Source organism: Apostichopus japonicus, chromosome 5 (genome assembly GCF_037975245.1).
Source record: "Apostichopus japonicus isolate 1M-3 chromosome 5, ASM3797524v1, whole genome shotgun sequence".
Lineage (NCBI taxonomy): Eukaryota > Metazoa > Echinodermata > Holothuroidea > Aspidochirotida > Stichopodidae > Apostichopus > Apostichopus japonicus.
In genome coordinates, this window is record NC_092565.1 from 5180986 (window position 1) to 5205699 (window position 24714).

The window sequence follows — 24714 nt, forward strand, 5'->3', positions numbered from 1 at the left end:
AAGATTGAGGTTTGTGGTAGTGAATGTAATGAATGCAGTGGAATATTCGAATACCTACTCCAAATCTGAGGAGTTCTGGAACTGACTACATTCTGAAGTGACGTCACATCGAAAAACAATAAAAATCGGAAGAGAAATCGGATAGCTATCCGATAAAAGGAAACGGAGTCAATATCAATAGTTAGCAGAGGGCTATTCCACATCGGAATGGCTCAATAGATAGCAATTCAGGTCCTTTATCACTGTGGCTAGAAGACCCGAACAAAAAACTGGCTGTTTCGATTCCTCCGGGAAAATCGGATAGTATTCCGATAAAAAATCGGTATAGTGTGACCGGGCCTTAACTTCAGTAGTAGTTCAAATGTGTCCAGTTTTAGGTAGGTAGGTCTCTCAATCAGTTGCTCAATTATTGCAAAGATGGTTATAGAATATCTCCATGGAAACCATCAGATTACCATTTAGCCGAATTATTTTCCAATAAGTCGCTACACAGTATGTGTAGTACACTTGTGTCACTGCCTTTGGTGATTATCAGATCTACTCGCTGGATCTGTAAAAAAATCTCATTTCTTACTCACTCGCCCGGAAATCCAGCATGATTTCAATATGAATTCCCTATGCCATGGCAAACATTGTATGACAGGTCACCAAATATTTGATTTCAAATATTGGACCTGCTCTAGTTTTCCATTTTCATAAGCCATCCCAATGTAAGAATCAGTGTGTGTTTTTCAATACTATATAGCCAATACTAAGTCTTCAATGCAGAAATCTGTCATGACTGGCCCACAGCGCTCCTCCTTCATCTCCCCCCCCCTTCCTACCTGACCCTCTTTTGTTCCATGTCCTACCCCATATCTGCAGTTATCTCCCCTACCATTCCTTATTAAGTAAGTATAATCCTTAAGTATATCCTTATTAAGTAAGTATTGAGATCAAATGTCATCATTTAAGTGATGAAGTTAGGTGATGTAGGTAAACATAATTGCCTTTCTGTATCGTTTTGTACGGAACTAAGGAGACCAACATGATCCACTTCCTACCGACATTTAAGTCAAAATGTAATACATTAATTATGCAAACAACAAGTGCAACTAGCTCTGCATAAGTAATTAGAAACCAGACTGTTCATAACAAGAAATGTCTAGACACACGCACACTGTGTTCTGAAATGTGTGTTTTATATCTGCACCCAGCAAGACTGCTTACAAGTGAAGGTTCTGTACACCAGTGGTATTTGTACTTTGACTGCAACAAGTGGCTGGCACACAGTACAGTAGGTGGGCTGTGTTTTGAAGAATTTAGATCAATTACAATACAATGGAAGTTATAATACATGTATGCTAATACAGTATGCCACTCTGAACGGAAGCAGCCGAGTTGAATTTGACAAATTTTAACAAATTTTACACTGTTTGTTACTTACATAACATATAACAAGTTCACAGTGTACTTAGTTCATCATAAAGATTTATTTGAAATAGTCTATATCGAAAATAACATAAAAAGTTATAAATTGTCCACGTTGCCTTTTTGCATATGATTAATTCATACTTTGAAAAACTGTGTTTGTGATTGAAGTTGTGAGAATCCAATCAAAATTTGATTTAAAAATATGATTAACATTTCATTTGGCTGTAAAATCTTTACGGGTGTCATAGCAATATTAATACGAATACTGAGTTACAATTGTGTTGAGAATTTGTTAGTTTTGATAAAATCATTGACCACTTTAGCTTACTTAGCAACCTGACCAACTAATAATAAAAGAGTCGTCCCCATGAACAAAGCAAAGACACCCAAACAATCATGTGTGTGAAATACTATAAACCTGCCTGTTGTCCTTAAATTGGATTTGTTTTTGTCCTGTACTATATTTGCGGTATGCTTGATTGAGCGAAATCTGTTACAGTGCGTCTTCTTTCAAGGTAATTCTCCATGACCTAACAATGACCCCAAAAGCCGTCCTATCCTGGTCGTTAAATTTAACTGAATTGCAGAGTTTCCCCCCACAGTGTTTGCCATTGATGAGTGTTATGTTCAGTATCGACCCAGCCGAAAACGCTTGGATGATTTTCTTTGAAATGTTTTTAGCTTTGGTGCTAATTGTTGAATGGTTGATTGAACCATAACGGCAGAGTGTTACCAATGTTGGGAAAGCTTTAACATCTTATCCACACAGTTGTACGAAAACCTATGTATCAATCATTTGCTGGTCTCTATCAGTTTAGTGCAATTTTTACCAACAAGTTATTTCTTTCATTGTCATATTTGACTCGATACACTGCAGGTAAATTTCTTGTTGAGGAATACTTAAAAGAGTGGACCCTTGAGAGGTGGGTTTGGAAGTGGGTGATCAGGAAACAGGGAAATTCATTATCTCTTGTCAGACCAAACAGACGTGCCCATCAAGAAATAAATTCATGTTAATATCCGATTTTTCAGAATAATTCTTCAAAAGAGTTGATCCCAGAGTCACTTTGCTGTAATGTTCATGTCGAAAAATTGAAATTTGAATCATTCTTGGAGGTAAATATTTTTGGGGTGGCGTAAATCATGCAAAATCTTGGGGTATGGGTCAGGCGTCTGTCAAATTAATTGATTCCCAACCATGTTTGGTCATCGGCTGCCACAACGGTATAACATAATTCATTTTTCCAGAAAAAAGAATACAAATGTAACGCTTTGAAAAGTTTTCCAAATTTTGAACATTTCTAGCGAAAACTTTGTATGTATTTGAAAATCCAGAACAGTGAAGAAACTTTCAGCCGTCACCGGGATTTGAACCCTCACATATGCGGATACCCTAGCCAACTAGGCCATGGACATTGATATTACGCCCAGAGGTTTCACTGTAGGCATTTGCCACCCGTGTGTGGAATAATGCAAGTCTTGTTTTGATGACATATTTTGCCTTAGAGATCAGTCAACAAAGAAGAAAAAGGACAAAAAAAAAGAACATATCTCAAAGCTATCCGTCAAATTAGAAGATTATTGAAACAATTTAAAAAACCAGACAGACATGTTTCTGACAAATTAGGAAAATTGCCTGGGTAAAAGTTGGCTACATACCATGTGATTTGCTCAATTCATTCTTGTTGCCTAACATGTAATTAGCCTAGATATAGGGTTTCTCAAATTCTCATTGTATTGGAATAAATTTACTCAGTTTGACATTTGGGAAACCGATCATTACTGTGAGCGAGTTGTATTAATACTCACGTACATGCCGTGTTTGGTTTAACTTCAGCAGACAAACTCTCTCGTTGCGCGGCTTTGCTGAGCTGCATGGAAGTACTCCCCCCCCCATAGCCTCGCATAAATTACTTGTATTGTATGGGATGGAATTGTGTCTTAGGCATGAATAATTGAAGGTTCCCAGGATTGTGTTCGCTGCTTCATCAACTACATACAGTAGGAATCACTTTAATAGTGATGAGCTGCAATACGAACCTGTATACTGTATGATAAGGGATGATTCTACAAATTCATGCAACTAAGTTGGAGGAGAGGGGTGGGGGATGAAATCAATACCTTCTAAGAATGGTAAAATTATAAGAAATTGATAAACCAAAGATGATCAAAAGTTAGATTACTCAAAGGTTATTGTGTCTTCATAGTGATATGATATATTGGAGCATTTTGAGAGGCTGTCCTAGTTTGTTGAATTACATTAGCTAACATTGAGTTCACTCAGATTCCAAAACTGCCAGTATATGAAGTATTAGAATATTTCAATAGCTCTAATTGCAGAAGCAAGCTCTGATTTCTCTTTGCTTATACAGGGACAGGCACAAGTTTCAGTAGTGTAGTTGCATTGTAAGCACGTGCCATTATTGATATGTAGTGAATTTTGATTCAAGCATAAAGAAAAAAATCATGCGAAGGTTAAACATATCGATCTGCTCTCAAACGAATCGTAGGGAACTTGAATGTTGTAAACTCATCAATTGTTAATAGATTTTCGTCACAGCTTTCTCTCTCGTGACATGTTGCCAGTTTACACAAACACACACACACACACATATATACGTATATATATATATGTACAGTATATGTATATGTATATATATATATATATATATATATACATAACATTTTGTACAGTGCAAAATATCACCGAGATGGTCTACTGAACAGAATTGAACAGAAACTAAACAGAACTACTGTAAGAGCTTCATGCAAGTTTTAGGGCTTGATGACAATTTGTGATAGAGTTCTTCCGTATATGCTAGCACTCTACTCTAATGCCCTAACCCAATTTCCCTTCCCACACACTTTATTTCCCCTCCCCTCCCATTCGTTCCCCAGCCCCCTCCCCATCCTCTCCTCACCCCCACCCTCCTCTTCCATCCCCATGCAAACTTGCAAAGACAGTCACTGAGAGAATGGCCAACATTTCAATGGAACTTTAACCAACTTACCTCTTTCTTCACATTGGATTACATCCTTTATCATCTACCTCTTTTTATCTTTTTTTTGGGGCTGTACCGGTCCTTTTTTCAAACTTGAATTTAATTTTTGTAGTCCTGAAAATTGTCGCCTAAATGTGACCCTAACTGCTTTATTTGTTTGTTTTCCATTCTCTATTGGATTTTATTTGAAAATAAAAGATCTTTAATTTGAAGTGGATTTGAAATGCACTTTTCCCATTCTTTGTTTTTTTGTTTTTGTTTTACCTTCAAACTTGCTCTTCCAGAAAATGTTTGAGGTTGGTTGTTTCTCTTTGCATGGTCAATTTCTATGTTGTCATCGTCGTCGTTTTCATCGTTAAACTTTAATGTGATGTAAATTAGGTACTTATGCATGCACATGCAAGACTTTGTGACAATTATCCGTGTCCTTTCTGAATATTTTGAGTAGACGCTGATCTTGGCTCTCATCTACTGTATATATCTACGTCAATCGTTAAATTCAAGTTGGCTGAAATAATTTCTTTACGTTGTAAGAAAATGGTTCTGTGAGATGTGAAATCAAACTTCCTTTATGTTTCCATAAATTGGTGAATCCATATTATTATGACCATATCCTCAAAGCATGTGTTGCAAATGATGTCCTTGTAGTACCCTACACCTGTACATAGTATGTTACCGTAGCTAAAACGTGTCTTTAAATTTGATGTCTTTTCGTTGTATGATTTTCCTTTGCATTAAATCACACGGTTGCATCATTGCTGAAGATTACCTATCACTGTTAATCACAATTATGAACTGCGAAAGTACAGCAGCTGCTATTAATTTTGAAAGGAACGAAACCTTGTTTTTCCAAACCATGTTACATTGGAAATACCTTGGAAAATTTGAAAGCTACTCAAGACTGAATTTTACATATTTAGTGAATCATGTTAGTGCTAAGGGTTCTGTTTGGTATCACAACTTGCTCAGTTTCCACGTACTCATAGTTCAGACGGCATCGGTTTAATTGACCCTTTGCATACGTGATATTGATTGCCAACAAAGTTAAATCAGTCCATGGTCTTTATGCGAGCCTATTATTTCAGGCGTTGTGCTGATTACTTCTACGGCCTGCCTGATATCTCTGGGCAAAGTGATCGAAATTGGATTTTTTTTTTTTTCCTCTCTTTTTTTCCCTTTCTTTCTGTGGGATCGGAAGTGAGTGACCGTCAGAGAAGATTGGCAGCCTTCTGTGATATCTTTGTCGGTTGAATAGTAGTTACCAAAACCAGTTTGATTTTAAAAGCAAGTCTTAAATTAAGAAAGTGAAGAGGAAACCCAAACATGCATAATAACCACAAATATGCATGAATGATGCTACTTGACATAAAAAGGGTGTGTCCTAGCTATATACAGTAGTGAATATTTTGGCCAAGAGTGTGTTTCTTTCATTGTCCGTGTGTTCAGATTCTTTCAGTTAGACAACAGTAGTCATTCTCTGTCTTGTTTGCATTATAACTTGTCTGGTTTATTTAAGTTAATGTCAGCTTTTTTAGTTGATTTTGACAAATTTATGGTTGTAAAAGGCTCTGTTTTATAATGATAACAGCCCATATTAATATAGTGCATTATTTAGCTTGACGCGTCAAGTTGTATTTGATTATACAAAATTAAAATCAGTCAAAATGAAATTATTCAAAAATATCCAGTTTGTAAACTTGCATGTGTTGAATAATAATTTAAAGGGATTTGCAGGGAAAACTTCAGTGATTGAATTCTGTTAAGTAGTTTTGAAGGCTCTCTTATAAAATACTACGGTTTAACTGTTTACAACAACTGCTATACATATCTGTGCACATTCTCACATAGCATTTTGTAGTGCAAGTCCCAGCTGCCTCACACCACCAAGGGTGTGGACGCCCCAGGTCAAGATACACTGACCTAACAGACCCCACCCACACCCCTCTTTGGTCCAAATCTACCACTGCTGATGCCCGCATGCACCTATGCTACAGTACCACAGACATCTTCCGATCATTTTGAATCGCCCGAATGATGGGGAATCTTTAATAGCACGTTCTCATATTTAACATGTCCACAATGCTCACAGTGACATTACTTAAGTCTGTAAGGGGAGGGCGGGTGGGGGGGGGGCTGATACTAGCCGAACCTTTATTTTAATGACTGTGTGAAGTCACCTTTGGTTAGTGCATATCTCTGGTTCCTCCAGTTTCATCTGTTTCCTCTTAAATATTATGACAGTATTATTTGTGTTACTGTGAAACTATGGTTTTATATCCTGATGACATGATCAGACTTTAATACTAACCTTTTCGTGACCCCTCCCCCGCTTCCACCTTTTCAAAATGCAATTAACTAAAATTGTGGTAAGGATTTTCAAATCCTCCCAGTAATTAAGCTCCTTGATTACGCTCCTGTAGGCATGTGGCATATATTTGACAAACATCCCACTTGAATCCATGTTGGACAATTTTAACTATGATATTATTATTAGAATACACTTACTAGAGTCTACCAGCACCTTTCAACCCTTATGGGAGTAGACAGAGTAACACGCTACATGCATGGAAGCTAAGATTTAATGGTCTCGGTAATATATACAACAGCCTAACGCGATACTCTGGATAAGTTACGTAGTGCTATATTTCACAGTGCCTGGAAACGATTTGGTAGGATCACATTAACTCCCAGTTTGTTTGATGGGTGTGGACTGCCGTGAATAAATTCAGACCTTACTACCAGCTAGGATGGATAGTTTGACAGACGTAGTGGAAGAGATTCTGCTCGAGAAAAGAAGGGAGATTGAGGAGGAAGACAATAATATGGAGGTGGTTTATCTTGATTAATAGCCTTTGTAACCTACACTATTGTACACACTATCAATTGAGCCTCACCCTTTTATCTATCTATGCACATATTGCGTTAGGATATAAATACAGAACGCAAGCAATGTTTAGTCAGGCGTCAGTTTACTGCAGTGAACAAACACATGCAATATATGTGTGGACAGTACATTTATAATTTATAGATTACCTACTACTTGTTCTAATTTCTGGCAGCCATATAATTTTGTGGTAGTTTTTGTGGTAGATTTGAAGGTTGATAGCTATTGGAATAAAAGCAAAGTTTGCCCTTCAGGTAAATTGTGTATCAGGAAATTTATTAAAATCAGAGCTAGTGATACTTTACCAAGGGCAAACTATTCATAGTATTAGTTACATTGTATTTCAATGGTAGATTTAATGCAGAGGTCAAGGTACATACACAATGTCATACAAATTGCTATGAAAATAAGATTCAATTGTGTTGTTTTTATCTCCTCCAAACTTCCATTCCAGTTGAGGTAATGGATTTAGTTTTACTATCTCCAGATGGATGATCAAGTTTTAGAGTACTTGCAACCCTTAGGGATTACAAACAGTACTTGTTTACTTGAGATAGTAAATTTCTAAGGCTGCTTGCTGGAGTGTTCTTGGGTATATATAGGTTACCCTTTGCATTGCTGCAATTAGCTTAGGTTATTGAATCCTTGGCGAAGATGTCTACGAACATCATCGCCATGCTAATTAAAATAATAAAGTAGGAGCTGTTCGTTTCGTTCTGAAATGATGGTCGTAAAACACAGGATCAAATGTCTTTGTTACACCATTTCAACAGCATGCCACCTAATAACTGCGAGAGGGTGACACAGTCCTGCCTGAATGTCGTAAAGATGAAGCATTCACGACTGACGGAAAACAGACTCGTTCAACTTAAAAGAACAATTTGTTCGGCTTTCATGGCATTGTGTCAAGTTAATAACCAAATAGCCAGGTGTTAAAATGTGTAGTTAATTACTAGTTATAATTATTGTATTGTCCATTTTGTCGATGCTGACTATATTGCTAATCTAGTGGTCAATCTGACCATGCATCAGATAAAGTAGATGCATCATCTTTTGTATTTTTTCTCTCATCTTGTAATGAGTACTGTAGTGTATCTCAGGGGGATTGAGATGCCACACTTATAGCAATTTTAACAGTGCAGTTTTTGGATGTACTGTAAAACAGTGTCCTTTTAAGATTCAAACAAAATTGAATCCAGCAATGTTTATCACGTATCCTACTAGTGAGAAGCATGTAGGGGGGGGGGTCATGGATCATGGCTATTCCTTTGATGTATACCCACTAGGATATATCCACTAGGATATATTCACTAGGATGTATCCTCTAGGATGTGTATCCAGTAAGATGTATTCACTGGGATGTGGCTATACTAGGAAACTGCATATATCCACTAGGATATATCCACTAGATTGTATACACTAAGATTTATCCAATAGGATGTATCCATTGGGATGTATACACTAAGATGTATCCATTAGGATATACCTAGTAAGATGTATTCACTAGGATGTGGCTATACTACGATATATCCACTAGGATGTATCCATTGGGATGTATACACTAAGATGTATCCATTAGGATAAACCTAGTAAGATGTATTCACTAGGATGTGGCTATACTAGGATATATCCACTAGGATGTATCCATTGGGATGTATACACTAAGATGTATCCATTAGGATATACCTAGTAAGATGTATTCACTAGGATGTGGCTATACTAGGATATATCCACTAGGATGTATCCATTGGGATGTATACACTAAGATGTATCCATTAGGATATACCTAGTAAGATGTATTCACTAGGATGTGGCTATACTACGATATATCCACTAGGATGTATCCATTAGGATGTATCCACTACTACAAGGATTTATACACTAGGATGTATCCATTAGGGTGTAGCTATTCCCTCCTAACCTACAATATGTCAGCTCTACCTTCCTTTATGCTCCCTGCTCTCTTCCAATACTGTACCCTTTCCTCTGACATCACCCTTAGTCACCTGGGAACAGATTAACCTTAGGCCCTATCCAGCATAAATTCTGCCTATCTTGTCTTATATTTTTATCAGTGGGTAATTGTATTAGTATTTCGGTACAACCGTCTAGCGCATAGCTTGCATTTGAGATCATAAATCTACCGGTTGAGTCGGCCTTAACGGACCAGCAATTTGACATGTAAGGTAAACTTGTACAAGCCTTTTAGAGAGTAGATTTATTCCATGCAGGCCCCCCTGAAATCAAAATTGTTTTCTTTCCGCTATCCATCAAACAGATCTCACATTCTGTATTGCTGTAAGTACCAGCGGTACTGTAGGTCAGTGGTGGCCCCTGGCCAAATGTTTGGCAAACTGGCTGCTAAAGTCTGTGCAATTTGTAAACCTCTCAATTTTATAGAAATTGTTTCTCAGATGTCTTGTCTGTTGTAGCTCTTTCTCTTCCTGGCAAATTCAAGGACATTGTCTCATATTAGATCACCTTTATGTATATGTAGGCCTCTTTGCCTGTTAGTATTCGAAAAATAAATATTGCCTAGATTTTAATAAATTAGTTGGCAAGGTTATTGTTGATCTCTTCCACCTTGGTCAATCAATGATAAACCTTCCCCCCCCCCCCCCCCATTGCTTCTGCATGTCATTAGTAGTTGATGTTTGCAACAGCTTGCTTGCTAAGGATATCACCGGTATTTGTCTTTAGGAGGCTGAAAATTTTCCCATCATGCATCATTGCAAGCGAGTTAATAATTCAGCCAAAATTACACCTTACAGGTGTGTAGTTGGATGTACTAATATCCAAGGATGCAACGGATGCATGCTTTGCTGCCTAAATGATACCAAATAGTACTATCTTGATGGGGGCTTGGTTATGTTAACAATGTAGCCTAACATGCAAATGGAATAGTTTAAATGAAGAGTAGTATTAGATGTTGTTTAATCGTTATCATTCATTGCTTGGTATTAAAAAAATATTCAAATTAGAGAAGTCTTTGTAGACCTAGCTGTAATACTCTAGTTAGTAGTCTTGTGCTGGCTATTAAAAAGAAAAAAAACATGTACTCCTTTGGATTTTATAGTTTGCACTGTAGATGACAGTTACCTGTTATTCAGTCTTGCAAAAGTCAAAGTTCACATCTTAAATGTGTAAAAATAAATAGCCAATGGGCATTTTGACTATAGATTCAAGTAAGTTGTATTAGTTGAAGGTTGGTCTTAAGAATTAGAGATTGTACATTAAGGGTGGCTGTCATAATAATCATGATATGGACAACTTTGTCTCCTGGTTTACTTCACAAATTTCAGTGTAGTGATAAATGTGTAGTTAGCAGTTCATGAAAGATATAATACTTGAATGTTTTCAAAGATCTGGATAAAAAAAAAACTATTCAACCAGCAGAAATGTGTGATGTATGATATTTTTCAGTAGATCAGGATTGATAAGCAAAGACAGATTACACACTGTCATCACATATATCTAGGACTAATATTAGACTTTCGAATCAAAATAGTAAAAAAAAAAGATGGAGCTGATTATTAAAATGTTACATTATAGTGGGCATTAAATACTAAAATATTGTATGGGGTCTCTATTACACTAAAGTATATAAATATATATCTATATATCTATAAATATATATTATATGAACCCCTGAGTTGGAAGATTGGAGACAAAGAGATGGCATATCGTGATGACGTTGTAAGAAATTGAGGTCCCAATTAATACGTACTGGAAAAGGTTAAATGTAGTAATATGTGTGGGTGGGTGTGTTGGTACTCCAAAGAACTGGAAACTGTGTGTTATTAAGTAATAAATAGTTGACCTTTTATTATAGATAGGTCAGGTTCCTTGAGGGTAGGTGGGGAAAGGTGTGACCTGCAAGGGGAGGGAGGGGGAATGGGGTGGGAGATGGGCTGGACTCTGTAGTTGGTATAGAAAACTTAAAAATAATAAAACAGATATGGCTACTTATAATTTAGGGCATGTTGGACATTTTACTCTTGATACAGTTGTAATAATTTGTATGATCTGTGATGTCATTATTTCAAACCTAAGTATATATATATATATATATACAGTCTTAGGTTTGGCTTGTTATCTCTATACTGTATATATGCTGTGTATTGTTGCATTGTGTGCTCGTTTTTAATGGCATTGCAAATTTTTTCCTGCTTAACATGATAAACCATGACGTACACTTTATTAATCCTTTATTGTTGACATTGTTTTTATTTGTTTATATGAATCATTGTGTGCTGCCATTATCTCTGTGCTACTGCCTCATTTAACATTACCGCATTGTTTTTACCTCTGCATGGTGGATGGACTTTAAAACGAGTGATTCATTTTGTACATATGACTGTGTACATGAATGGAAAGCATACAGTTGCCACTTGCACAGATCGGTGAAAACATTGCTTTGTGAAACATTGTTTTGTAATTTCATCAATGATAAAATCAATCTTCATCTACATTGGTTGCTTCACTATGTTTTTGGATTATTGGGAGTGAGGGGCAATGATATGGATGAGAAGGGGGGGGGGTGGGGAATGGAGATTGAAGGGAGAGGGAGGATGGAGGTGGAAGGTACTTTCACCCAGACCTGTTCATCACCATGGCCGCAGAAGAAAGGTAGGATCAATTGTCGCTGTCTGACCATGGACAAGCAAATCATTGAAAGTGGGGAAAGTTGTAGTATGGCTTTGAATCGGTGGAAGGTTAAATGGAATATTCATAAGGCCCTCATTGCATATTCATAAGGTCCCCATTGAATATTCATAAGGCCCTCCTCATTGAATACTTATTTTACCTCATTGTATACTGTACGAGTTAAACGATACCTATTTACATACTTATTACGTTTTCTTTTTTTCAGAGCGGTCATCACCCAGCCAGCCTCATGGCTCTGCAGCAGATATCCGAACTGGTGCTTCCTCACTACCGCTTCAACCAGACCAGTAGTTTCTCCAGCAACAATAATAGAGCAGGAGGTAAACTCTTTTTGTGTAATGTCCTTAAAAAATATATTGAAACAAAAACATAGCTATAAATGCTAGAACACTCCTCAAAAATTGTAAACAAATCCTCTATTTTGAACCTCTCTTTTGATTTGTGTTGTATCATTACCACCAAATGATTTAAGTTGGTTTTGCTCTGTGTGGCTCAGTGTCAGGACACATGGTGTCGATAGTTGCCAGAAGAATCCATACTAGCGGTGGTGCATTGAGGTATACGTGAAGAGAGACTCTGTGATCATGAAGCTTTGTTTACACAAACTCTATAACCGTGCAGGAGTGTCTTTGGTATACAGTTTACTGGAAAGGCGTCAGTTACAGGACCTTGGATTTACACACAGTGCAAACTTCCAATGTCAACAGAAAACACTCGACAAAAGGGGTTGGTTCACATGGTTGCATTATTCGAAAGACTCATAGAAGGTCTCCCCTCTTGTTTGCTTTTCATTATAGCAGCGGTTACTAAGAGGGCAGGCAATAGGAAGGTTTAATCTCGTAAATATAATTCAAAGACTTTATTGGCCACGCAATAATCATAATGGGATACAATGTCCAATTTTGAAATGTTTCACGGTTAGACCACGTAGCAAGTACTTATTTTTGGGTCCGATCACACACATGTGAATGTCCACATCTCCACACCAGTGGACCTGTGTACATGATACTTCACTTGATTAGTTTGCCAAACCCCCCCCCCCCCCCCCTCGAAAGCCTTGAACTTTGATCCTTAATTGGCCTGCATAACTGATGCTTAATTGTAAAAGTAAGTCTAGAGCTGACATGGGATATGTGATACTCTCCACCTGTCTGATGTTTTAAGTTTTCCAGACATGGGATATGTGGTACTCATACATGTACATGGATATGTGGTACTCATACATGGGATATGTGGTACTCATACATGGGATATGTGGTACTCATGCATGGGATATGTGGTACTCATACATGTACATGGGATATGTGGTACTCATACATGTACATGGGATATGTGGTACTCATACATGTACATGGATATGTGGTACTCATACATGTACATGGATATGTGGTACTCATACATGGGATATGTGGTACTCATACATGTACATGGGATATGTGGTACTCATACATGTACATGGATATGTGGTACTCATACATGGGATATGTGGTACTCATACATGGGATATGTGGTACTCATGCATGGGATATGTGGTACTCATACATGGGATATTTGGTACTCATACATGGGATATGTGGTACTCATTCATGGGATATGTGGTACTCATACATGTACATGGGATATGTGGTACTCATACATGGGATATGTGGTACTCATACATGTACATGGGATATGTGGTACTCATACATGTACATGGATATGTGGTACTCATACATGTACATGGATATGTGGTACTCATACATGTACATGGATATGTGGTACTCATACATGGGATATGTGGTACTCATACATGGGATATGTGGTACTCATACATGGGATATGTGGTACTCATACATGTACATGGGATATGTGGTACTCATACATGGGATATGTGGTACTCATACATGGGATATGTGGTACTCATACATGGGATATGTGGCAGACCTGTATGGTATACCATTGGTAAGTGTCATTTAGAAATAGTCCGTAATGGCGGAAGGAGTCATGCATCTAGCGACTAAGGTCTATAACATGCAATTGGTTGTATCAGTTTAGGTAAGGAATCGATGGGGGGGCAGCTCCATCCTATACAAAAAGTGTGAACAAAGTGAGAAATATTAATGCACACTGTGCAACAATCAAAAACAGAAAATGCCCACTAATTTCCGTTAGCCCGGAAAATGGCCAAACTGTGTACGAGACTAACCGAATTCTAGATAAGAGGCTGGGAATTCTTGGCTGTTGAGGATTATATATTCTGGAGTTTAGATGATGCCATTTATTGGCAGACTTAATTTATTTTTATTGGGTCACCGGCAGCTTTGTTAGTCATCGCTCGCAGACACGGGCAGCGAGCATTGGATAAGAGTTAAGATAGTCGAACAGGTTTTGCCCTGGTCTGGTCTACCTTGAAGGTTAAACTGTACAGTGGGTTTTATAGTCCGTCTTTCAGTACCTTAGGGCCACCTTAATACTGTACCTACAGTGTACAGTAGCAGCAAGTGTGTGCTGAGTTTGCAAATGTAAACCAATTGTAATGCAGTTGTGTACAACAAACAAAAGTTATGTAGATCAATAAAACTGACTTTTTCATAACAAAATCCAAAAGGAATGCTATTGGCGGTGAGGGCTTTTACATTATGAGGTCCCTAGAGATAACTGAATAGGGGGTTGACCTGTTGAATAAATAGTTGCATACAGTAGACATAACAGACAACATGTAATGCCCTTGTACCAGTTACCACCATACAGCTTCCAGGGTTGCAATTTAGTGAAATATGTCACATGGATCTCAGTAAGATACAAGCAAAAAATACAATGCTTTAAATTTTTAAAAGACAGAAAGGAATGATGCTAGTTATGAAGGCTCCGCACCAGTTATCATATAATTCGGTGTTCATCAGGACTGGTTCAAAAGGGGATTGAAATAGTTAGCTATGAGCATACAGCATAGCTAACAGTACAAACAGTTAAAACATATTGCTCCTTTATGTGGGACATCAGGGCTCTTCAATATACTACCCTTTCAATTGGGCAGTTACCAGGTCTCTGCGATATATTGCCCCTTCAAGTAGTCCCTTTGCAGGACTGTTCTCAAGATAATCCCATCATCCTTCCTTAATCTACCTCCTTTATAGTTCTAAGCTTCTTAATCCCTGCTTATGAAATATAAACCATGTAGACCGATGTAAAAAAATCTAGAATGTATCAGACATATATTTCCTTACCTATTCATGTGTCTCATAACAGAGAGCTTGAACATGTTTCAAAAGTCTTTTTTGATGCCCTTCTCCATCAACCATAACTCAGTTTGAAATACTTATGTACATGACAGACAACAAGCACTTAACAAGTCTATTTGGATTTTGGAATCAAATAATCTTAGGTATGTTTTATTTGTTATCCACTGAAAAAGGCTTACCCAGGCTATGAACTGCCAAAGTCCCCACAATCAAAACATTGTTACCAAGGTAACAGTGGGAACTATATTCCCTTTTTATGTCATTTTGGAGAAATATTTTTTGATATATATGGGAAGAGAGGCCCTGCAGTTCAAACAAGGATGTCTTTGTGTCTTGTCTCTCTCAATTATTTCTTTGTCCCTAAGTTATTATGTGTTCATAAGTTATGTGGGAGTTTTGATTTATGAAATTATGTGTTCATTCAGACAGGATTAAATATCATTTCAATCTTATTTAGACAAGATTTTGCATTCAAAGGGAAAGGTCCAAGGGGGGGGGGGGGGAGAGAGAACAGTGGAAGACATTTTATCCCGCTTTTGTACATTATTGTCGTTTGGATTGGGTAGAATTAGTTGCAAAGTGCCAGATCTTGAAATTGTGCCCAGATGCCGGTATTTTTTTCTTCCATTGTGCCGTTTGCCGGTAGGAAAAAACAGGACATTGTATTTTTTTTTTCTGCCAGTAGACAAAAATAACTAAAACATGTGATAAGTCCGTGGACAATAGTCGGTCAAAGATTGGACGTGATCTTCGTACCTAACATAAGCCCCAAATTACTGCTGACTATCAGCAAGTATTATTGGACTGCTTTAAAAGCCCTGTACAGTATTAACTGATGTGTGTTGTCATTTTATGAATGCCAGTGAAAACTTGAAATTTAGCTACTGTAGTATAGTCTTTAAGCACTGGCATGTTTTAGCCAGTGGCTAACATTGTGACATTCTAGTCCTGATTTGTACTACATATCACTGGACTTCTAGCTTCAGGCCTTCTATTACAACATCAGTACAACGGTACCCATGGAAGTGCAAACCGCATGGGGACACATGGGAGGTTTGTTGAGTTGGCTTCTACCCAAAGCACAGTGAAAATGAAGCATTGTCAATCATTAGATATATTTTGTGAGTGAAAGGCGATAACCACCACTACACATTGTCCATATTCCCAGTTTAAGCTCACATTCTCCTGAAAATTTCAGGCTGTTTTTGGACAGCTCACGTATGAAATACCTTATGAAATACCAAAACATTCCTCATGTTTGTGGGCCGATTAACAAGGTTATGGTGAATAATTTCCATGGTTTGTTAACAGTTTTTGGCCATGCTCATCTCTTATTTAATATTGTGCACCATTCCACCATCTCGCTACCCTAAATTGTAACTTTCACTTATTCCACCCCCCCCCCGCCACACTTGACAGCCCTAGCCCTGGAGGTCTGTTTTTTGACGTATGACCTAAGAGGCAATCTTAGTCTCACTTGCATCCGTTCCGTTTTTCTTTTCAGGTTCCATAATGCCTGTAGCTGATATTCGTAATGCTGACTCTGAAAGTTACATCAAAGGAGAAAAGATTCTTCGTTGCAAACTAGCCTCCCTGTACCGACTAGTGGAGTACCACGGTTGGACACATAGCATCTACAACCACATTTCGGTAAGTTTGGCTAGACTGCAGAATAGCACACGGTCACGTACAAGCCATTGTGTGTGGTGATGTTCCACACGTACAATCTCTCTCCTTTCTTATCTACAGCACAGCAGCAGTGAAATCATAAAGTTCTAGCCAGCCATATTGTAGAAACAACGATATATATATGAACTTTCACTCCTCCACACCCAAGTTGTTTGTCTCCCCATTCCATGTAAGGACTGTACTTAGATCAAAGACTTACACATCGAGAGATTTTCTTAAGTTTTCAGGTTTCACTCGCTGCCATTACTCTGTGGTACCACTGTGGTATCAATAAACATAATCAGTACAGCCTTTCAAATTCTAACATACTAATAACACACTAATTGAGAATTATCAATGTTATACGATGAAATACGCCCGAACCGACAGATACTTCAGCCGCTGTTTAAACGGCTTACCGAAAATTCTGTAGCTCAAGTTTTGACTACCGCAGTGGGATATATTAAATTGATTCGAGAAAATGTGAATAATTAGTGACCATTATTTTACTCCGTCTGTAATAGTCTGTGTACAGTCTACAGCATATATAACGGTAATCAATACTGATCCATGAAACAATAGACTCTCGTTCTGCATTGTCTAACTCTTGCAGTCGTATGTAATCTGCTGATGATGACGACTACACTGTCATGTAGAAGCAACAGGGTTGGTTGTACTGGCAGACTCTCGGCTCTCGTGTCAGTAATTACTATTACTCGGGGTGACATGCCTAATTCGATCCACTCTTTTAACAGTCGTATCGGTGACGAACACTGAGTCACAATATTCATGGATGCAGAAGCAGTGGCAAAGAGACTGCATTTTTCAGTGCTGGTGTCTGTTGTTAACATGAATTAACTACATATGTGTCACATCACTTGAAATAAATATTACGTCCAAACATATGACTCTCTCTTGGTTAGTTTAAACCGTTGTTGTTGAAGTGTGCTTGCCATAGGCCATATAGTTAGTTGTGTTGCAGATGACTCAAACCCTGAAGTGGGTGATGTAAATATATCAAACTGATTTTTGCCTATTTGAGTTAGGGTTGTTTACCCACTGGTATCGGTGTGTTAGAAAATCATTACTTGTTTTGCTGTTGTTGCCACGATAATGAAAGAGACTTATTATGTTAGCGTTTTTCTGATAACAGGCACGTTGATTCGTAGGGAGAGAGGCAATGTTACATCTAGGCTACCCAGGCTTTAGGTTGCACAAATTATATAAAATTTAGGAACTTAAACAAATGTCTTAAAAACAAGAACATTGTAGGCAATAAATAATCACTCAATGTCTTAAAAATTGCGAGCTCACTATGTAACAATTTCAAAACACAAGTGGTTAACCATCTCCATCCCCCCCCCCCCCTCTGCCCTGTCCAACTCTTTCCCTTACTTTTCTCCCTTTTGCTCACAGTGCAAGAAATCTTGCTAGCCCTTAATTAAACTCCAAGATTGGATTAACCTTCCTTGGCTAAGGCATGTTTTGCTGTTACATCTATATTGTACATGTTCAAGCTAGGTCTGTGTAATGTTTTCTCGATGATGATTACGAGAGGTTTATATAAGTTTGGTGGCAGTATCTTGGTAGTCTGGTGGCCTCATGTGGTGGTAGACCTATCCAGCTATGATAGAGTCAGACATTCCTCCGCTATACTGGCAAGATGGGCTTATGATGCTACAAGGACATACACACCGGGGAAGCTGACAACGAAAAACCATAATACAATGTGCCAGTGTGTTAAACTCAGCAACATGCCTAAAGTCTGCTATATATGGTCCTCCCTCATTCTCTGGAAACTTGTTTCACTTCTTGGTTATTTCGGTAACAGGTGGTAGAATGGAATGATTATGTGAGGTCAAAGGTCATGAGAATTGAGAGAAAAAGAGAGATGAAGAAAAAGTCAGTTGTGAATAGAGACCTGTTGCTATGAAAGAGATCCAATCAGTGTGGTGGGTGTGTATATGTGTGAGTTGCTGTAGGGGCTTTTAGAACAAACCAGTGAATGGGTGGGTGGTGGGTCTAGGAAGTAATGTCATCGGGAATAATTGTCATAACTCCTCATATGTTGCAATGTTAAATGAGCCAGTCGGATTAGACCATATCCTTGTTCATATTTGAGAGTGCAAGGAGCATAAGGATCTTGTTTTCCCTCAGAGAGGTAACAAAGTTGAGCCTGGATGCATCTACATTTGAGAACGCAAGGTGTATCAGTGACAGACAGAGGACATGAAACATGATCACGAAAAGGTCACTACGATTGTTTACAATTCACTGTTTTCCTGACTTTGTTCTGTGTGTTGCTATATTACTTCTGGTCCAGTTGATGCGGAAATGACTTATTCAAGTTAATACCGGAGCCTTCGGGATCACTTGATCCCCAGAGCGTCCACGCAACACTCTGGATCGCCCTTGTGGGGTCAGGATCTTCCCCGCAAGGGAACTCACATTTGCTGGGTCTGATATGTGAGCGTCCACACTACGATCTTGATCCCCGCTTGCTGAGGCATATCATTCTTGCGTTCTCAAGACTCAGGTTGCCAGTAGTAAAGCCTGTTTCACTTCACCAACATTTCCCATCACTACTGAACCAGCCATGCCAGGTTGCATTAATCATTGGCTTTTGAATGTTGATACTGCAGTGTTTGTCAAATTTATGACATGTGGGACACTTTTTTTTTTACTTTTACCAGAGTCACTGATGTTGGCTGTGTTATTTTTACACATTAATGGTTTGTTCATAAGCAGATAGCAGAAGATTGCTTTTTAAATTTACAATTCAAACACAAATCAATTCCTGCTGGGAAAACAAATCACTTGGATAGCAATAACCGTCCCTGGGTTTTGTGCTGTGGCGCTTTCTTATATACATTAAGAAACTTATTTATAGGATATAATATATATATATGCTACAACTTTTAGTTTCCAATGTGGATGGATGCGTGGCAGATGCAGTGGAATCCCGCCATGATATCAAAGCGGCCGGAGGTGGCATGTTAAGAATGGCATGTACGGACACCAATAATACTTCCTGCCGAACTAGCAGAGCAGAAATGATGCATGTTCCGAGAGTGTAACGGAGAATGGAGATGTGACCCAGATACAGCTTTTAATTAAAAACAAGGATGAAACTTATTATAAGCTGGTAGGAATAGAAAGTAAGACCACTCAATATGCAGGTTGCATCATACACATGCACACAGACACTCACTCACGCATAACATACATATTGACTGCTGTTTCAAATGTTGCACGAATGATGCATCTCTATTTGCTTGTGCTTTTTTGCTAGGGTCAAAGATATTTGCAATCAATATCTCATTTGATAAGGATTCCATTTAATTGTGATCAATCAAATTGATTTTTTTCCCCTTCTTTTCTCTTGGGTAGCTTAAAGGTGAATCCACATAAAGTCTGCATATGTGCACAGTGTGCGAGACTGAAGAAGCACTGTATTGTTAATTTGAATTTCAAACGGTCAAGGAGTGGTCTATGAAAGAAAAATGACATCCGGACCAAAAAGTAATATGGACATGAAGTAATAGATAATATTTGGCAAATGACTTTTTTGAAGTCATTTTAATAATATTTCGATGCATTCTATTGTAAGTAACAAAGTTGAGCACTGCCAAATGAGAGTTACTCTAGCATTGCTGTCACAACTGTTTTCCTCGCAGCCTGCAAAAAAGGCAAAAAATTGCAAAAAAAACTGGCATTAGAGCATTGAAATATACAGTACTCTGTGTATAGGTCCATACAGTAGGTCCAAAATATACGGTATCTCTTGACTTTGAAGTCTCATAAAAGTTCAGTCTTGCTTCAGATGCAGAGAAAGAGTTAACTAAATTCCCTTTCGCTAAACAAACACGTATTAATACTGTAACTTTGATTAGCCTCGCTTCGTTGTATGCGGTCGCGTGTTACCGCTCCTCCACTGCCCATCATAGTTTGATTTCTGGAGCCCCTAAGAGTAGGAATTCTCTGCTTGTACCTGAAGATGGGTCTTATCTCTCCTGGTACTTCAGAGAGAGAATGCTTTGGTGTATAAGCTCAAGTATGTTGAATGATAGGCAAGAACAAGAAGAAGTCCTTGGCCCTTTGGCATAAACAAACACTTGAAAGATTATTGGGACAAGATGGTTGTGCACTGTATAGATAGACATGCTATAATCAATTCTCTTTATCATGAATGTCTCAGTACATTAATGATCGTTTGCCACCATCAGAGGCAAATCAGATTTGGGACTATGTTAAGTTACAAAACAGTTAATAACACTTAGAATTAAGTGGCATTGACAAAAAGAAACACTTTCAATTTAGAAGCAGATGGCATATCTTGAGCAGTATTCTTTTACTGTACTGTGTAATCATATGAAAAGTGAAGTTGTCTACAAATAAAGAATTCTGTTTGTGTTAGTGTCCATATGAACACAGCTTTAATAAAAATGATAATATTCTCGAAGATAATAATTACCTTCAGATGTCCAAGGTTTTAAGCCCCTCTGTCAATATGAAATTATTCTCATTTGATGTATAGTATATCGCCTCATATCCCTCACACTCCCTGGCTTTCCTCTGCTGGCTCTATGGCTGTCATTTTTTGTCATTAAAAGAAAAAGAGAAAAAAATAGCCGAGAAGCTGTGGCATTAATGAACCATGAAGTTCATTATGCCAATATTTTCTCCTCCGTCTTGTGTACAGTAATAGTGAGTGTTAACCATAGATATGGGGCCTTGATGTTCACTCAGCTATATAGCGCAGGAAGGCAGTTGTTCACTGATTGAGTCTTACGATTGGGATGTTTTAGTAGCCGTTGGGTGGGGTGTACAGTATTTATGGAGATCACAGTATTAAGCGGATGTAATGACATGTTGTATACTGTGTATGAGTCACAGACTGAATGGATATATACATAGAAAATCCATGATAGTACACTAGTGGGTGTTATACTCTGTACAGTCTCTCTCTCTCTATCTCACATGAATTATTCATGTATGTAAATATAGGTATGTAGTCGGTTTGGAGACTGTTTTAAACGCCATGTGCCTACAACTCCAAACAACATTTAATAGATGGTATGGAGAATGTTCAACAAACAGGGTTGCTCTCGAGTTTATCTTCATGAGTAATTAATGAATAAAATGGAGGCGGAATTTTAACCGATGCGTCTCTTAGGAAGACTGGAGAAAGACGAGCAAATCCATGAAAATTATTTGACTACTTTAAACTCAAATTGTTGTTTGAGATTACACTGTGTACCTTTTAAGTTTGTGATGGTGGTTGTCATAGTGTGTCTGGAGAAGGGAGGGGTACTGATTCCAAGATATTTGACCAAAGACCTGACCAGGCTTTGGTTATAATCTGTCAGGTATGCTGACCCCACACAATAATGCTTTACAGTTTGGAATTTAAGAGGTCTTGTGAACTCTTCCAGATCACAAAACTAACAGCCACTGGTATGAGAGAGAACTGTAAGTGTTCTTGCAGACTTGTACTGCCTACCCTGTACACTACCACAGTGCTCAATGAAATGTCTGTGGAGAGTAAGCAGGCAGCATTTATTTAGTAATGGCCCACTAGAGGCCTCTAAAGGTTGACCTTGGGTGTGAGCACTTGTCACAGGAATTCCTTTTCCCTATTCTGTTTTTACAATCCTTCAACTTTCAGAAGGATTGGTGGGTACCCATTAGTTTGAGATGCTCAGTCCAGACTGGAGTTGTGACCTTACACGAGGTCATGAACCTGGGGATTAAATAACACATGATGCAGTTGTTATGGTAGTGGGAAAGAGAGATGTGGGGATATTTTTACTGCCATTGGAGAGTTGATTTCTCATAAGGATCAGGGTGTTGTTCTCTTGCCAGGTAACCCTGGAAGTAGTGGTAGATGTAACCTTAACCAGTGTAACCGTTAGTGTCAATTGTTCATACCATAGGTTTGTTTATATAGAGAAGAGAGAGAAAAGAGGACGCTGTAGAAGGGGTTTGGTGTTTTAGCAATTTCTGGCAGTAAAGGCTGGAAGGGCCGACCGTTATTCTCTGACAGTGGTTATCGAATTCATGTTCATAATTTCAATGTAGTTATTGACAGTAAGTGTTAATGAGTGCTGAATTAATTAATAGTACATTAGCAATCGGATCTGGATGTAAATTGGAGCAGTGCATTTAATGCAAAAAAATAATAGGTGTTGGGGATGATACATGAGTCATGTGATTATAAGTGTTGATAGCACTGTCTGAATTTTTAAGAGTTGTTTTTCTTAAACAGAATCTTTGTCTTGAAACAAGTTTAGTAACCTCTGAATGTCTGGAAAGAAAAAAAATTACTTTTTTACGTTTGGATTCATGCTGCTGGCAATTTGAAACACACGTACAGTACATTGAAATGTGGCATAAGTACGGATGCACATGTATGCTCCAGTTTATTTCCCACGATGCTGTTGGTTTCCTTCTACTGCTGCGTCAGCTTACTGGCGCTGCACACCATGCCCATGTACTACGAACAATTGGCTGATCGTCCCTCCCTCCTGCAGCTGTATACAGTTTTGAAGCATGGATACTGCAGCAATTTATTGCCTGTTCATATAAATTTACCCTGTAGGTTTGAACAGGTGTTTCTGTATTTTGTCTGGCAACTTGTGGCAAGTCACACTATTTATTAGGGATAGGTTCATGTTATTTCTAGTCATTGTCTAATGTTATCATAATGAAGGAGGAGGGATATAGAAGACAGAGAGGCCGAGGGGGGAGAGTGAGAGTGACAAACAGAACGTGAAGCCTGCCTTGAGAAGACAAAAACAGTGTACGACACTGCTGTATTACAATGGAAGGGTAGGGTTCAACGATGAAGGCTGCTGGTTTGATGTTAATAGGTTTCATCATTTTTGAAAAATACAAAGCCAGAACTATTTATATTCGTCAGCCATAGACTTCAACAAAATTACTGTGATGGGGCTAAAGTACAAAGGTCTCAGTTATTAGAATCTTTCCTGTGTTTTTTTTTTTACCTGTGATTATTATTATTTTTTAGTACCATAATGTAAACAGCAGCAGTCAACAATTAGGTTTTGAAGCATGTACGATGCATCCGTTGTGTAACCTATTAACAAGGATGTGAGGTGGTATTTCTCTAATTGTGTATAATACATGAAACAAAAACAAAAGAAAACTGAACTAAGTACAAGCAACCATAAGATTCCTTTTTGCCCCTATTTGTTAAAACTTGATCAAGAAAACTCATTTTTCTATTAAATTAGTTGAATACAGGACTGTTCCTTTCATACACTATGTTTCTGCTGTACTACAAGTAGTGTGTTAGTGGCTTGCACTTTTACCATCACCGAAATACTAACAGACACCAGACAATATTAGGTATCTATATACTGAATGACATGTTAAATGATGTTTTCAGTGCCTAACATGTACATTAGGTAAAGGAGTGTCGTTTTCTGCACTGAGGGTGAAAAAATGTTTACTTTGACGTAGACGTCGGGTTGCATGGGTTTTGTGTTTGAATAATGAAGAGTACCATTAGGTGACCTTTGAAAGACAAAAGCATCCAAGGTTTAGTAAATAATCAATATAGTCTGTAAACCCATGTCGCATTCAAGCCATTGTTTGAAATTCATGCAGCATTTGTAGAACAGGAATAGAAAGTTAGCTAAGGAGTAACAACAAGAAAACATAAAAAAAAAATTGTACATTGACAGAGAAAAGGTGAGGGTTGGATTTGGAAAAAAAATGGAAAAAAGCAAACAATTAGGCCGAGTTATCGGTGACTCCGCAGTGCAGCGGAATACTAGAGGAAATAAAGGATTGGTTAAACAATGGATTAACATTTGGGCATGTACTGATTAGC

The 24714-nt window shown here is 38.0% G+C and overlaps 1 protein-coding gene across 6 annotated transcripts in view; it reads left to right on the forward strand.

Moving 5' to 3' along the window:
* The window catches only part of LOC139967396 (gamma-adducin-like), a 72954-nt gene that overhangs the window by 19680 nt on the left and 28560 nt on the right, over positions 1–24714 (forward strand). For 5 of the 6 annotated variants that reach the window (XM_071971136.1, XM_071971141.1, XM_071971140.1 and 2 more), the window contains 2 exons: positions 12173–12287; positions 16693–16838. In XM_071971136.1, coding sequence (XP_071827237.1) covers positions 12173–12287; positions 16693–16838 — 261 coding nt within the window. Of the gene's footprint in view, positions 1–7068; positions 7244–12172; positions 12288–16692; positions 16839–24714 lie in introns of those variants that run through there. The other variant, XM_071971142.1, reaches the window with a different exon arrangement.